Source organism: Merops nubicus, unplaced genomic scaffold (assembly GCF_000691845.1).
Source record: "Merops nubicus isolate BGI_N331 unplaced genomic scaffold, ASM69184v1 scaffold2316, whole genome shotgun sequence".
In the NCBI taxonomy this organism is placed as follows: Eukaryota; Metazoa; Chordata; class Aves; order Coraciiformes; family Meropidae; genus Merops; species Merops nubicus.
In genome coordinates, this window is record NW_008612817.1 from 89005 (window position 1) to 105000 (window position 15996).

The 15996-nt window shown below is 37.7% G+C and overlaps 1 protein-coding gene across 1 annotated transcript in view; it reads right to left on the bottom strand.

Moving 5' to 3' along the window:
• Nucleotides 1-15996, bottom strand: part of OCA2 (oculocutaneous albinism II) — a 168635-nt gene that overhangs the window by 69863 nt on the left and 82776 nt on the right. The window contains exons 17-18 of the mRNA XM_008941656.1: nucleotides 14790-14898; nucleotides 163-290 (exon numbers count right to left, since the gene is read on the bottom strand). Coding sequence (XP_008939904.1) covers nucleotides 163-290; nucleotides 14790-14898 — 237 coding nt within the window. The remainder of the gene's footprint in view (nucleotides 1-162; nucleotides 291-14789; nucleotides 14899-15996) is intronic.

Consider the following 15996-nt stretch of genomic DNA (forward strand, 5'->3'; position numbering starts at 1 on the left):
ACTTCCACAAATCTACAATTTTTCTCTATACTACCACGACTACAATCAATCTAAAATACTTCAGTGGAATTGAATCTGCAGGAGGCCTCTGCTGCCCAGGAGCATAATTCACAATTTAAATCAATTGTAACTCTTCAGGCTTTAGAAATCAGTGAATCTTACCTCCATGAGAACAAACAATGCTGCAAAGAAAAGGAGAGTTGCCCACTCAACTCTGTTCAATATCATCTCGAAATCGTGGATGTCTGCTAGCACTAGCAGCCAAATGGCTCCCAACATGGCAATCCAGCCTGCATGAGAAGAAGAGAGAACATCACTTTACACCTCACAGACTTATGTGCTACCAATATAAAAGTTATGGTACTGCAATTTTTAAAGATTTTTTGTCACACACTTGCTCTGACTCTAGCAGGGAAAGTTCACAGCTACTGCAGAATGAATGGTCTCTGCTTTCAGATTAAAATAGATCAGAAAAGAAAAAAAGGCAAATAAGGCACATTTGGGTTACCCACAACAATCAACAGGTTTGAATCACGGAGAACCTCTTAGGTGTTTAGGAATCAGACTAAAGGATTGTACAGCTCCCCAAAAAGCTGGCTGCAACCCCAGGGCCTTGAAGACTCACTGGGTACCCACTCTAGAAGATAAGTGGGAGAAAGGAAAATCTCTTTAAAATAGAAGGAGTGACTTTATAGCTAAACAGGATTTCAGCAGAGTATATATCTATACTTCTATGCATCCGGAAATGTTTTAAGGCACATGTTTAGGAAACTGATTTAGGGTAAATGCAAATCAAATGCACAATCAACCAGAGAACATAATCAGTGAATCTCCTGTCCAAGCAAGACCCACTTTCTCTCTGCACAGTTTGACTCCTTTAGCACATTTATCTTAAACAATAGAATGTGGTTTCAGACACGAAACAAACATGGCTGGGTGGTTTATTCCTCAAAATGGTGCTCATCTTTCTGTCTTTCATCTCTGGTTTTTTTTTCTAGTTAGCAGATGTTTGGTATTTCTTAATACAAAATCCTAAGATATATAATTTAAGGATTTTTTTAATGGCATGGAAATAAAGTCTTCTACCTCTTCAAGTTATTTCTCCTTTTTTGTGACTGTTCCATACACCTCATCCTATTTCAAATATTCACAGTCAGAAAATGGTGGATTCACAGAAATGCAGAAAAAGTGAGAAATAAAAAAGAATAACAATCTTTGCTGGCACACAAATTTGTCACAAACTTATAATCAAATATCAGATGTGACTTAGGGAGAATAGGTCCCTGTTACAAAGTAGTTAGATCAATAAAATGAGTCCTCACCAAAAGCTTTCAACAGTTATAAGAAAATTCAGATAGAAGGCTGATTCATAAAATTTTAGGCCATTCAACTTAAAGATTGAGTGGTTTTCCATTAAGATAAAAGAAGAAAGAGATCAAATAACTTCTAATAGTTTAAGATTAAGCTATATTCTGTTTAAATCCTATTAAAATGTAAAAGAAATAAAGACAGCAAAGGTTCTCACTGCTCATGAAGCTGTAAATATTTATTTTCTCTGAAAAATTCCGTGCAGTGTTAGATAAGTACTCCCTAACCAAAGAAAGCATTTTGCTCTCTCTTAAGAGCTGTCAGTGCCATACTGCACTCTTTAAATAAGAATTTCAGGTGAACTGTGATCAGTAAAGAACCTCTGTTGAAAACATTGCTGCCTAGTGTGGGCAACCAGACCTGCCCAAAAGCCAAAACCTTGAGTTACTCTGGCTGGTCTGGTAAGAAGGGCTAAGCCAGCTTGCCTGACCTTAGCTTCAGCTTCCATGCTTTGAGGTGGGTTTATTTTCTGCTGTGATATTTGTACAGCACTGAAATCATTCTTCCTGCATTGTTCAGCTCCAAAACCGAAGCATTCTCAAGCAGCACCAACTCCTCATGACCAAAACTTCCCCCTTCCCGAGATCTCTTCCCATGAGCCTTTCTTTTTGAAAAGCTTGCACGAAGTTTATCACTCTAATCTTGCTGTTTCTTTGATAAGAGGCTCTCACAATAAATTTTTCTTTAGCTTGATACAAACCTAATCTACATGGAGGTGCAGAAAAATCCTTCTAAGGGAGCAGGCATGAAGGACTAGGAAATTTAGTGGCTTGGCAGCAAAAATCCTAGAGTCATAGAATTCTTTATGTTGGAAAGTACTGTTAAGATCACTGTGTCAAACTGTAACCCAGCACTGGTAAGTCCACCACTAAAGCATATCACTAAGCACCATGTCTACATGTCTTTTAAATACCTCCAGGGATGGTGACACCACCACTTCACTCCAGCCCTGTTCCAATGCTTGACAACTTCTTTGGTGAAGAAATTTTTTCTGTTGTCAAATCTAAACCTTCCCTGGCACAACTTGAGGTCATTTCCTCTTGACCTTGTTACTTGTGAGAAGAGATCAACATCCAGCTTGCTACAGTTGTAGAGAGCGACAAGGTCTTCCCTCAACCTCCTTTTCTCTATACTAAATAATCACAGTTCTGTCAGCAGGTCCTCATAAGACTTGTGCTCTAAACCCTACACCAGCTTCATTGCTGGTCTTTGGACGTGCTCCAGCAGCTCAGTACCATGATATAGCTCAAAACAAATCCAAAGCTAAGCAGAGAGCTGAAAAATAAAGGAATTTTGTATCCCATATTTCATAACTTCAGTTCCTACATTGTTCCCAAAATAGATTTTTAGTAAAATCTGATCTGAATGCCTCACTGGATCCAAAACCTGTGTCTCACAGCATGAGACAGAAAAAAGAAAACAAAGAAACATGGCTATGCTGCAAGGAAGTTTGTTCCTGCCTTTGATCACAGTGAACTAATCAGAGTAAATTGTCAAAAATAGCTCATGTATGAGCATCTTACTACAAGGGATGAGGAGACTAAACACAAACACAAAAGAGAGCAAAGTGGAAATAAATGGTTCAATTTTTTTTTTTACTGGTTTTATTTTCTTTTAAAGCATGGCATTTTACCACCTACTGGAAAGAGACTTCTAGCCTGACCTAAGACTGGTAATCCTCTGTAATGAACGAGATGAACGCTGGATTCTGGCATAAACTTTATTTGCAGGGGGGGAGGTGGTCTGGGGCAGAGGGCAGCAGATTCTGGGTATGTGTATAGACTTAGCAAAAACAGTTAAAAAACACAGGGACAGCAGTACTCCCAGAGCTCCCAAAGCAGCAAAAGAAGGTGAGGAGACAAATGTGAGTTCCTGTCTACCATGCCTTTTTTCTCACATATTTGTTTTACTGTCTTTCCAAAACCAAAGTAAATTTGTTCATTTAAATTAAATAGTTATTTGTTCCAAACACAAAGAAAGGGTTTATGGAAATGCACTGCCTAATTTTCTCCAGACTGTCATCTTGGCTGTTCTCTAAATTCCCATAAAGAACAGTGGGCCCAACTCTGCCTTAAATAAATAAAGATGATGGCAATTCCTGTTAGAGGAATACTGCAAGGGGAAGTACATGTGTGCAAATCAGGTGCTTAGTGGCAGAATTTTAATGCTGTTTTGCACAAAAGTAAATGACAACATTACATTTTGTCACATACATTTTGTATATAAGCATGACAAAATGAGGAATTAAAGAACAGCAATTTCTCAATAGTGCTGGAACAATCTGTGATAATATCTCGGCATTATTTCTACCCTCCTGGTCCCAATGAAAACAAATCAATTTGAACATGATATATGGAGATAACAGTTATTTGCTGAAGCTAATGAGATGTGGTTGAATTGCACAGGAGGTGGATAGAGCCAGACATCTTCTAGCACCACGAACATTATCAGCATGCATTAGCTCCACACGCGCAGCTTTGCGTGAGAGAAGAGTGCCCTGCCTTACGAGATTGTTCTCTGGAGTGTGGACTGGCAAGGGAGGCGTCCTCCTGCTCTGCTCAGGAGGCTCAAACGTGTCAGCTGCCAGTTCTAGCTGCACGGACCTTGTTTTAGCATACACACATGGTCTGTTCAGTGCCTGCTTGCTTTCCTTGCTCTGCCTGCAAAGAGAAGACACAGTTATGCATCTCTCAGAGGGAACACAGAGGAGAGGATGGAGGAAGTCTCTTGAGGAATTTGTGGGACTTCGTGCAAGATGCCCTTTAGTACCCTGATTTGACTTCAAGCAGGCAGCAGTTGAGTGAGAGTAAAGTCTTCTTCTGAAGCCTGAAGGCTACAGTAGTTAGTGCATGCCATAATCACTTGTTTAACTGTCTCTGCTGAACTGCGTGTCAGTTATCTATAAAGTTAGTGGCAGCCTGCCTTTCTAAGTGGGTAGTTTGTCTAAGGTTTTTCCAAAGCCTTCTTAAGAATGTTCATGACAGTGAATATACTATATCAGGTTTTTAGTATTTGTGTAGCTTTGCATTTGCTCTGGATTCAATCTGAAGCATTCCTTCCTTTTAAAGAATTGAAAGTACTAAAATACATTAAAGACTGGCTTCCCTGTTTGTTTATTTTCTAGCTTACTGGGCCACAAAAGACAGCCAGGAGGAAGAGAAATAGAAATAACTTCAAACAGTATCTTCTCATTACTATAGGGAAAGCATAGCCCATTTATAGTTCCACAGACCACTTCCTTTTCTGCCTTTTAGTGCCTCTATTTCACAACAACTGATGTTCTGGAAATATAACATGAAGAGAAACTGAATCTAAATTCCATTTCTGCACTGATATGGTACCTGTTGAAGACAGTGACTGTTTCTATTTACTGTAGAAAAACTAAAATGAAATTTTATTTTAAAATACACCTTGCAAATTTATAATGCATTCTTCACAGAAAAGATTCCCATGTCTTCTGTTTGGGACAAGAAAAAAATGTACAGTAATAAGTGCCTGAGTGCTTTGCTTTTCTCATACACTTCACCCAGTAGGGAAAACCACCTTTGGAACAATAAATAGCTCATGATGAGCAGAACACAATTGCAAGCTTACTAAAAAAAAAAAAAAAAAAACCAAAAAAAACCCCAAACCCCTTAATTTGAAATAAAATAGCAGAAGAACTTGAAAAAAGAAAACAATCTAACAGAATCAAATAGAAGTCTAGAATATGTGGGAGGAAGGTAGGTGAAAGAAAGAAATGAAAGAAAAAAAATTACTGTGTAATCTGTAGACCTTTCAAATGCTCATTAAAAAAAATCTGTATTCCTAAGTAATTTTGCCTGATCTGCTACCATCTGAAAAGCAAAATAAGCTTCCTCATAACAATGTGAACATGTAGACACTGCTTGTTCACTTTACGTGCACAGAATTTGAAAAAATGTGTTTATGAATATTGAGAGTACAGAGAAATTTCACTTCTGTGGCAACTGAAATGACACTTGAGACATTTGCACTGAACACCAAAGCCAGGATAACATTACCTGATCTCAATATTGGCCTGGGGAAAACAGCTCATGAACGACAGGCACAGGGTATTACATTTAGGAAGGAAGAATTAAAACCGTACAGCTCCAGGGTGGGATTTAACAGTACTGCAGAAAAGACTCAAGAAATATGGTGGATCAGAACTGAACCTAATGGCTCACGAAAATACAGAACTAGGACTATAAATGGTAAATCCTGTGAAGCAAGCTCTGTTCTTTTCACCCTTAGTAAATCCTGAGAAGATCTACATTAAGATGTATAGCCATTAGAAAATTCAAGGCAAAGTAAACAAAATCAGCAGCCTGAAAAGTTGACTTTTGAGGAAACATTTAAAGAATCCAGGAGACTTAGCTCAAAGATAAGAAGATCAAAGGGGTCCTGGCAAGTCTTAAGGTATGTACCAGGCTACTCCAAAAGGCAGAAAGCACTCTATTTGTGGCAGTAGTAGCGGGTAGGACAAGAGGGAATGAAGTGGAAATGTAATAGCAGCAAGGAAGATTCAGGCCACACGATATTCAGTCACATATTTGTAGTGCCTGAGCAATAAAAAAAAGGTTTTTTTAAATTAGCTAGATCGGTGAGATGAAAGTATAATACTCCTATCTGCAAACAATGGGATGGACACACTGATTCCTTAGACATTTGTCAATAAGCAAAGTACTATATTCTTTTTCTTTGATTTTAACAACTCTCTGTCAAAATAGCCACAGCAACCTTTTATGAACTGCAGAAATGCTTTTAGCCTGCAATGTCCATCACAGGCTTACCAGCTAAAACATATTTGGCACCTACCTTTGAATAATTTTTTTTACACAGCATGTTATTGGATATATGAGGAAGTAGAGTCCATCAGGGTGTTCCAACAGCTTAATCAGAAGAAGTTTGATTAACTCCGTATCCCCTCAAAATTTAGCCTAAGTATGTATGCCAGTCCATATACTATGGTGTAGTCACGGTATTATGTAAAGCAAACACTCAGTTATACTCTTATACAAGCATGTAGAAATACTGAGAATTATTGACATATTTCCAGTAGTGCTTGCACTACTCATGGAATGTATTTCATTGGTAGTACTGAACATGAATAAAAATGTCCTGTTTCTGGGTTTGTTGAAGTTTTTTTATTTTATTTTACCAGGCATCCCTGAAAATATATATTCTGAAATTGTGCTGAATGCCTTTAAGGAGTACTTGCTGTTAACTGATAAGCGTTGTTTCAGCTTTAGTTTTTTTTTTTTATATATAAATTATAAAGAATATTTCTCTGCCTTCTTAGATAGCAACTCGTTCTGAGCAGTCTCTTCTCATAGGCTTAGCTTCATAGAAATAATTTTCTGTTGCTCTGTGCTGTTTGTAGCACCATGGTTTAAGGCTACTCCTTGGGGACAGAACTGTGACAGTGACAGTCCAGGACAACTCGCACAGCAACAGGAAATGTTTGGTACAATACAAGAGGATTTAAAGAACATGAAAAAAAGTTAAAGAAAAATAGAACCCCATGCACAGCAAGAGAAACAGAAACCTATACTGCCAGAAGAAAATTGCAATGTTAAAAAACAGAAGTGCAGCATAAAACAAGGAGGCAGAGAGTTTGATGCTCTGTAACCACAGCACATGTGCATTAGTAAAGTAATACCATGAGACCAGAATGCAGAAATTACATCCACTGTTCTACTGCAAGGTCAACACCTAATTTTGTGCATTCTCCAAATGCAGTTTCATAGGTGAGATAGGATGGCATTCAAGATAGAACACTGTAAGAACGAAACCCTGGTTAAAGATTGCTGTTACTAGGCACTCCATCTGCAGGGAGGATGTGTTGATAGACAGATAGCTGTGTATATTGCATCAATCCATAAGCCAAAAGAGTTATCTCAGTAAAGGTCATTTCAAACAAACACACTCCATTGCCACAGCCATATTGACTTTTGTGAACCAAAAATCATTTGAGAAGATGCAAATATCAAGATAGAGGAAAGGTTAACTTTTCTAGAAGTAAGCAATAAAGCACAAAAGCTGCACTAGCACATACAACTATTACTGGTGATTGTTTTTTCCTTGTCAAATGTATGGGCAGTTGCAAGGACAGAGGGTACTTTCCATGACTGTAAAGATGACTGTGCAATTTCAAGGGAAGAATCGTTTGACTGCTATCCTAAAAGAAATTAACACTGCAAGGATCATGGAAAGTAGATGCTCTTATTTTGAGGAGTGAAGTGTTGTGATAACGAGGAATAAATAAGACCTGCACCAGCCTTTCTGAGTCCAAGTCATTGCTATATCAATTTAGCTCAATATCAACATTCTCATTATTACAAAATAATTGTTAAATTTATTTTTAACTTATTCATATAGACTGTATCAGGAACTTTTTCAACAACACTATGAATCAAAGATGTACTTAGTCTCTTAAATACAGTAATATCTATTTGAATCTTCACAGTACAATTAAATCTCCATATTACATACTCAGAGGCCAGTAGGTCAGTCCCATGGAGTGCTCTTCTTGACCTCAATGTAAAGGTACTAGACTACTTAAACCAGTACCATTGTATGCTAGAACAGACAAATTAGTAGATGAATGAAGCAAGAGCAGGGAGGCAAAAAGCACTAAATGAGGACAACTATGCCAAACTCCATTCATGATTGTAGCTGATACTACCCAGGGAAAAGGGTTGCAGATCAACCCATCATGCACAGCCAGAAGGACCTGGAAGGGTCTCCAAAAAAGATGGAGGACTTTCAAAGAGAAACACCTAAAACCGTGGCTTTAAAGTAACAATATTTTACTACATTAGGCTGGACAATTGTCATATTACAATTCATTGCTGTATTTACCATTATCAGGTCAGGAACTAAAGAAACTACTTTAGTTGTGGAAACCAGTATCACAGCTTAATGTAGCTGTCACATTAATGGACAACAAAGTGCACAGGATGAGTAGTTGCAGCTAGAAAGGGATGCATAGAATAATACTAAAGGCCGTGGGTTTATTAGCAGCTCAGGAGTGGTTAATTACAGATGATAATGCAAACTTAGGAGATGGTCAAAACCCATTTGAGGAGTACCAAAAAGCATACTGTCACAACTAAAACATCACTACTGATACAAGACAAGAAAAAGAAAATATTGGTTGCGATAACTTTAAATACTATTGATAATTCAGTATCACTTGAACCATTACTTAACAATCAATACCTACAAGTTCTTCTCAGCTAAAACTGATTGATATCACAGACTTTAGATAATCTAGAGATAAATGTCAGGTTCAGTGACAAAATAAAAAGAAAATGTGCAATGAGACTTTTTACACACAACTTTTTACATTTACATATTTCTACAATCAGAACATAGTGGTATAAGATGTGAAATATAAGATATGCTAAATTTAACAATGTGGCTTTTTGGCATTAAGCCTATGCTTTCTTAAATCTATGTCATTCACCAAGTCTTATACCATAACAGCTGTCTGTCTTGCCAGGATTTTCTGTTTTCTTAAGCACTAAATTATACATTAACTTATTAAATTGATCCGTTTTTTCAAGTATTTTATAAAATAACTCTTCAGTAACACTGAGTAGCTCAGCAAAGAACTTTTCACTTTAACTATTGCACAAATTAATCTGAAAACAAAAATTTCCAAAACATGAACTGTTCCTCTTTTCCTCCCTCCTTATGGGTACAAACACTTAGATTTTTAGCATCGAGTTTGTTTCTGCACATATAATTTTATTGTCTGTAAACAGTGTCAGATGTATACAGCTTCACCATCATCCATGATAGTAGCATAACATGGTTTATCAGTGATAGCAGATGAGGAAAAAAGTTCCAGAATAGCATTTTAAAGTGTAAAAATAAGAGCCTTATGGATGCTTTGACGTTAACACCCCTTTCAGACTGATGGGATCTGTCCACACCTTTCTCAGCCCTGATCTCCTTCTCCATGGGCAAATATAAGTGTCTTGAACCTGAGAAGTTATGCTGCACAATGTGAGCAGGATCTTTCTCACAGAGCTGGGGTATGTGTGTGGTGTTCAAGTTTAAAAGTATTTTCATTATTCTAAAGAAACCTCTTAGCACAAGGTCAAATGCACACACATACTCTGTCCCAGGGCCCAGATAAAAGCTGGGGGAAAAAAAGCTTATTGGAGTTCTCAGTCAGCATCTTAGGATGCCCATTCAGAACAAAAGCTTCTTTTGTAGCTTATGACATTAAACGATTTAGTCAAAAGTCTCTAAATTCAAGGTTTCTCTCATTGGTTACAGGACTGCTACCTCCTGCACAAACTTTTACACATACTGACTCTGTTGGACTGTCTCAAAGTTGTTAGGGAAGAATCATTCCTGTAGTAAATTCCTTACTGAAAATGGAAGAAAGAAAATGGATAAGGTTAGTTGTTAAAGTCATAGTAGCTTGTCAGTAATGGAGAATTAGCCTCAGTGCTTCTAAGCTGAGTAAATACTGATACAAAACTTGCAACATTCTATGATTCAATAGCAAATTTAAACAAGTTTTTCAAGCTCTCTAGGGCAGTGCAGCCCTTTCTGCATCACTAAGAAAGCTACTGGACAAGTGCCACTCAGTTCCAACTCTACTATAATTATTGATCTATGTAAATGACAGTGAAAGCTGAATATTGTTTATGTCTGCTTACAAAAGCAGGATGAAAATAAAGAGAAATTATACAGAGAAACATCAGCTCCAGTCCACTTCCCTGAATTTGAGGTGTCACTCCTTTCTACAGGTTAAGACGAAGTTTTTTGGTCGTAATTTACCTAACATTCTCTGTGGACATAATCTGGGGGGTTTTGTTCCACTGAAGCCCTTTCCAACCAAGGTATTTAATTTCTCATGCAAATTTCAACAATTTTTCTGTAAATTATGGAAATGAGTCAGAAGATACATGACAACTGGTATCCAAACAAGTGACAATATACCAGGAGTCTTTTGTATCTCCAGCAACTAAACACATCTCTCTTGTAATGCTTTGGCAATGAAATAAGGAGCTCTGTGCAACATGCCCTACCAAACAAACAGAAGTCAGTTTGAATTGAACTAAAACAATGATTTCCATACTTTTCTACTACTTCAGCGAAGTTTTAAAACGTCTCAATAATATAGGATTTAACTTGTGAAGATAAATAACAAAAAGGGAGTTACACATCCTCAACAGTATTTGCAGCAGAATTTGCATACAAAGTCCACAGAAGTTAAACCACAGTGAATATAGAAGAATTATTCCATGAATTAAACCTTTAAAGCAGGTCATATGAATCATAGTTTTTTCCAGTGGACAAAAATCCACTGATTATTGACCTGCTTCAGAGATTATTTTAAGGGTAGCTGAAGGCAATTAAGTTAAACACTGATAACTGAAGGATCACAGATACCAGAATGGGCTCAGGCAATAGTGCAGGAGGAAAAAAAAAAAAAAAATAGCCAAGATATCACCCTCAAGGTTTATCATTTGAAATTCTGTCTTCTGCTGGGGCTGGAGCAAATAACAGCCCTAAATTACTGAAGAATTCAGTGAGTGAAGAAGTCTCTCCCTGTTTCCTTGCATAAAAAATGATTTCATCAAAGGAACATGAAAATGGCCATAGATGGCAATACCCAAGGTTCACCTATGCAAGAGTCCTGTCTCCAACAGGGACAGTAGTAGCAGTAATGTGGGAATGAATATAGAAATAAGAGAACTACACAATACATTTCTCCTGGCACGTCTTCCCAGCTTCCTACAGTCTGCAGCCAAAATAGAGACAGTAGCTCTTCTCCAAAACAGGGAATCTCTCTTTCATTTGTTCTTGGGTTTGCATCTTTTTTCATGAAGATGAGAGCAGCAGAGTCTGTTGCAGACCTCTAAAAGGAGGAAAGAACCTTCCCCTGTGTCAGAAACTACTCAGCCTGGCCCTGGGAGAGAAATGCCCACGGGTGGAGAGACCACTGGGAAGGGTAGACAAAAGCAGGGCTACAGAGGTGATAGGTCCCTCTTCATGGACACAAGAAGGAACTGAATAATGTTCACAGAAGCTCAGCAACCTACTGTACTGACTGAAACCAAACCAAAAAGGAAGGATTTACACCACAGAAGCAGAAGAAAGCAAGCTGTATATTGAATTTGTGTATTCTGACCCAGTCACTTCAAGCATCCTCTAATTTTTTTTTTTAATCTAGCTTAAATTTCAACAAAATCTTGCTTTATTTTACTTTTAAAATATTTTGTCTCTTTGGGGGGAATCTCATTACAGTTCAAGGCTCTAGACATGCTTGCCTAAAAGTAAAGTCAAAATAGGAGCCAGGTGCAATCCTCAAAGGGGCTTTACTATACCTTTCATCATCTTTTCTCAGATGTTTTATCAAGGCTTTCTCAATAAAGTAAAATCCCATAGGCCTGAATGAAAGCACTGTAGAAGTCTTAAAGTTTGTCATATCTGTTTATTTAAAGTCTCAGTACTAGTCTTTCATTACCATAGATATTTCATAGAATTAGACCAAATAAATCAATGAACAGGCACAAGAACACTGAATAGGAAAGTATTCTGCATTTTAAAAGACTTTTAAGTGTTCAAATTTTATTATCTAAATTAAAATGTTATTTCCCTCAAATTATATTAATGATTCCAAGTTCATAACAGAAAACTTGTATCAAGGCTGGAGACTGTTAAAGAATTCCATAATCTTTCTAAATCATTCTGCCCAATGCAATTAAAAGTTTTTACACTTTTAACACCACAGTGTCTGTTTAAAATATTATTCTGGTAGAAAATTAAACCCTAAATTACAATATACTTTCATTTTTATGAGGAAAAACATATTGAATAAATTTACTTGAACCATCAGAGGACAAGATGTACTGTATTTAAGGAAATTAATTTCAATGCACTGGAGAACTAAAATCAATAGACACTCACAGCAACACTACCCTGCCAGTGATAAATAAGTGACAGCTATTGTTAAGATAGTGGAATTTAGGAATTACCAATAAGATCTCAGTAGAAGTTTGCAGGTTCCATCATTTGTTAATAGAAATTATGTGTACACTTTAATAACATATATTCATTAATCTGACAGGTTTATTGTGAATATAGAACAGGGAAAAATTACAGGGAAAAAAACAGGGAACACATACAGGCCCTATTTACTTTCAAGGCTGCGGCTGAAGATCAGCTGGTGAATAATGAAACCTGCACTGCCAACCATGCCATTTGTTTTCATTTATTTTACTGACAAAGTAAGACAAAAAAACCCAATCAGTTATTAAGTTTCTTCTAGTATTCATTCCAACTGCTTTGCCATTTTGAAAGAGTATCTCACCAGGAGCATATGTAACCAGTGTTATGTGGACTTTACTGACTCTGTGGCTTTTCAAAAACACTTATAGATGTTGGGTTTAATTCAAGAAATCCTGCAATGTTCAGTGCCTACTTCTCCGAGACAGAAAAGTAAGGGTGAAAATTGATTTCTTAAATTGCATATGTGAACACCTTTGTTATGTTCTTAGCCACTGCAACTTCAAATGGCTTAAATTTTGTCACCTTTCTACACCTTAGTAATATAGCACTTCTACTGTTATAATATGACAGGCTACCTTTTAACTTCTTAACAGCCAACAATCTTTATGGGCTGAAACCACCCCATTTCCACAGCAAATACTCTGGAACAAGAAAGCTGCCACAGCAGCTGTGGCATTGGTTGGCATGGCTCCTTTCCTAACCTCCTACTGTTCCAGGGCACCAGGACTTCCACTGCCCACCAATGAGGTCTTGCTGGGTGTATTGACACTGTTGGATAACTGCTTAGCCCAAGTCCACAGCAAGGTTCTAGTCTCCCAGAGGTCTCTTCCTATAGGTGTTGCTTTTCCCCCAGAGTCTTTTTGCAGTGACCAATCTTGTTTCATCTCAGGTAAAAATAGTCCAAGGTGCAGTTCTGGAGACAATACATTTTAGGGATCACACCCAAATAGTAGCATGAGTGAGCTTGGATCAGGTTTGGGTCTCTTTGCTCTATACAGTTAGACCAAATGTGGTTGGGACTTCATGCACTCAACCTCCACCACATGTACTAGATAATGCAACATATGCCCTCAGGCATATAATCATAAAACAAAGCTCTGCAAGGCTACAAAACTGCCCTTGCTGCAAATGTAAAAATTAATTAACTCACATATACAGTGTCAAGAGGAAACACAGGGCTGACTGCTGTGCTGTGGAGACATGGCCAGTCTGCTCTGAAGGGACAAGATCTGAGCAGTGTGGACACAAGACAACCTGTACTTCTAAGGCCTCAGAGCTGGGGATCAATCCTTGGAATAAATGCATTCAGGAGCAAAGCTACACCCTTAAAACACAGCAGTCCATAACCTCCCACTGGTGTCAGCAATACATAACAGTGGTTTCCCTTGGCAGAGAGAACAGCCTTCTGCTGCTGGCATCTTCCTAAGCCACTCAGTATACCCAAAGTGACAGCAGCAGATAGGGAGATCTTGTTTACAGCTTGGTCATCATTGTACAGCTATAACTGGCTTTACATTGTGTACAACAAAAATGGATTTCAATGTAGTATCTGTGTATATGATAATTCAATCAATGATTTACTGATTATAAGTTACTCTTCTTCAAGACTGTTGCATCTTTCAGCCACTGAGATAGATGTACACAGTGGGAGAATTCAGATTGCATGAGAAGACATAAATCAGAAATTCCATAACTTTTTTGGCTCAACAGCCAAAAAATATTTTTAACTTTTTACAGGGCAATTTACAGGTAGGTTTTATGACTGTCTTCAGTTAAATGTGGGCTTTAATTCAGGGTTTTTTTCAGGATATGCACAGTCCATCCTCACACAAGTATTCAACTAACTGTATAAAAACTTGCACACATAGAAAACATGTATACAGCTACTTTCGTTCCACACATATACAGTGGCTTCCCAATTTTATTTTGGGAAACTATTTATTCTGGTGATAAAGTAATGGAGACTGGAAGTTATACAAAGAGTAATCCATACTTAAGAAATAATGATAAACTACTATTTTGCTCTTACATTGAGTTTTCTGATCTCTATAGTGCATCTTGGTCATTCACTCAAACCTACACAGATCAATGATGCCAAGGTCAAATTTTCTCATTCTGTAATGTTTAGCCAGCTCATTAGTACTGGGAACTCAGAAAAATGAAGTAATGAGCACTCTCTGTTATTCCTTCTGGGATCACTGGGACGTGACTGCATTTTGAAAACCTGTTCTGAGAAACTGCTGTTCTGATTAACCTGGTGAAATTGTGAGGTGAGAGACATGTGGAAAATGACTTTCTGAAAAGATCCAGACTCAGAAAAACATTTCTGTTTGTTTCAGGGAGGTTGGTTGTTTTACTTAGAACAAAACTGTGAAACTTACCAAGGTCTAGGTAGATGCCTGGAACAAATGAGTTGAGAAAAAACATAAGAATAACACATCCCAGCACAGTGAGGCATTTGATGAGAAGAATTTTGTCTGTTATTTTGTGCTGTAGACAGGGAGAGAAAATTTATATTAAACAAGGAGCTATTATACATAGAGTTCACAAAAGCATGTGTGCAGCACAAACTCCTTTTCCTGTATTCTATATCCCTCTTCAGCATAAAAGACAGAAATATTTCATTCATACCCATAAAAAACATGAATATGTGGCCCAGTGTGACCTAAGAGATACAAGTAGCTAACATCTGCTGCATATATTCAGCTGTGTCCAGCTACCTCCATCACAACTTCATTTCAGTAGAAGGTTTAAATGCAGTTCCTGCTAGAGGGAGGGCACTCTGGGAACTCTGTGGCTTCACAGCCTTGGACAAAATCACCTTTTTTTCCACATATTCATTGAAAACCTATAAAATCACCTAGCAGTCAGATCTTTCATGCCTCCTGTATAACTCTCGTGGACATGCCAGGACCATAACCTTTATGCAGCTTCTATACCCTCATGCCCACCTCCTGCAACCCTGTGCTGATCTCCCCATGCTCTTAGCCTCAGACCCAGTGCTCTTCATTGTGACTCTTCTCTGCTCTGATCTCACTCTTGCCACCAAACCAGGAATTGCTTTCACCCAGCCTGAGTCCCTCTCTTCTTTCACATAGTTTAAAGCGCTGCTAAAACACAAGTAGAAAGATTGTCTTTTATATAACACCTTGAACACAGTGTAAGAAAAAAAAGTAAAAAGAAATAAGAAATCCTGTTGGTTGTGGTCTATTTTAGTGTGACACAAGGCAGTGATGTCCAAGTCAAGAACTTGAACTCCCAAACACAGGTCTGGGTTCATTAGTGGTGCCAGTGAGGTGGAGAGAATTTGACATTTAGACAACTAAATTTAGGTGAAATTAATCTCACTACAGACTTTTTATCTCATTAGACTCAGCTTCAGCATGAGGACCTACGTAGCATTAATATGTGCACAGCAAACAGATTTATCCAAGTGGTTTATCCCTATTTGAATAATAAAGAAGGAATGTCACAGACAGTGTAGTAAATTAGAGCTGGTATTTGGTGCAGCAACAGGAGTGTATCCTGTCATCATGCAGCATGGTTTATAAGCAACCTATAGTTGAGTCTTCTTCTGAGTCTTTCTGG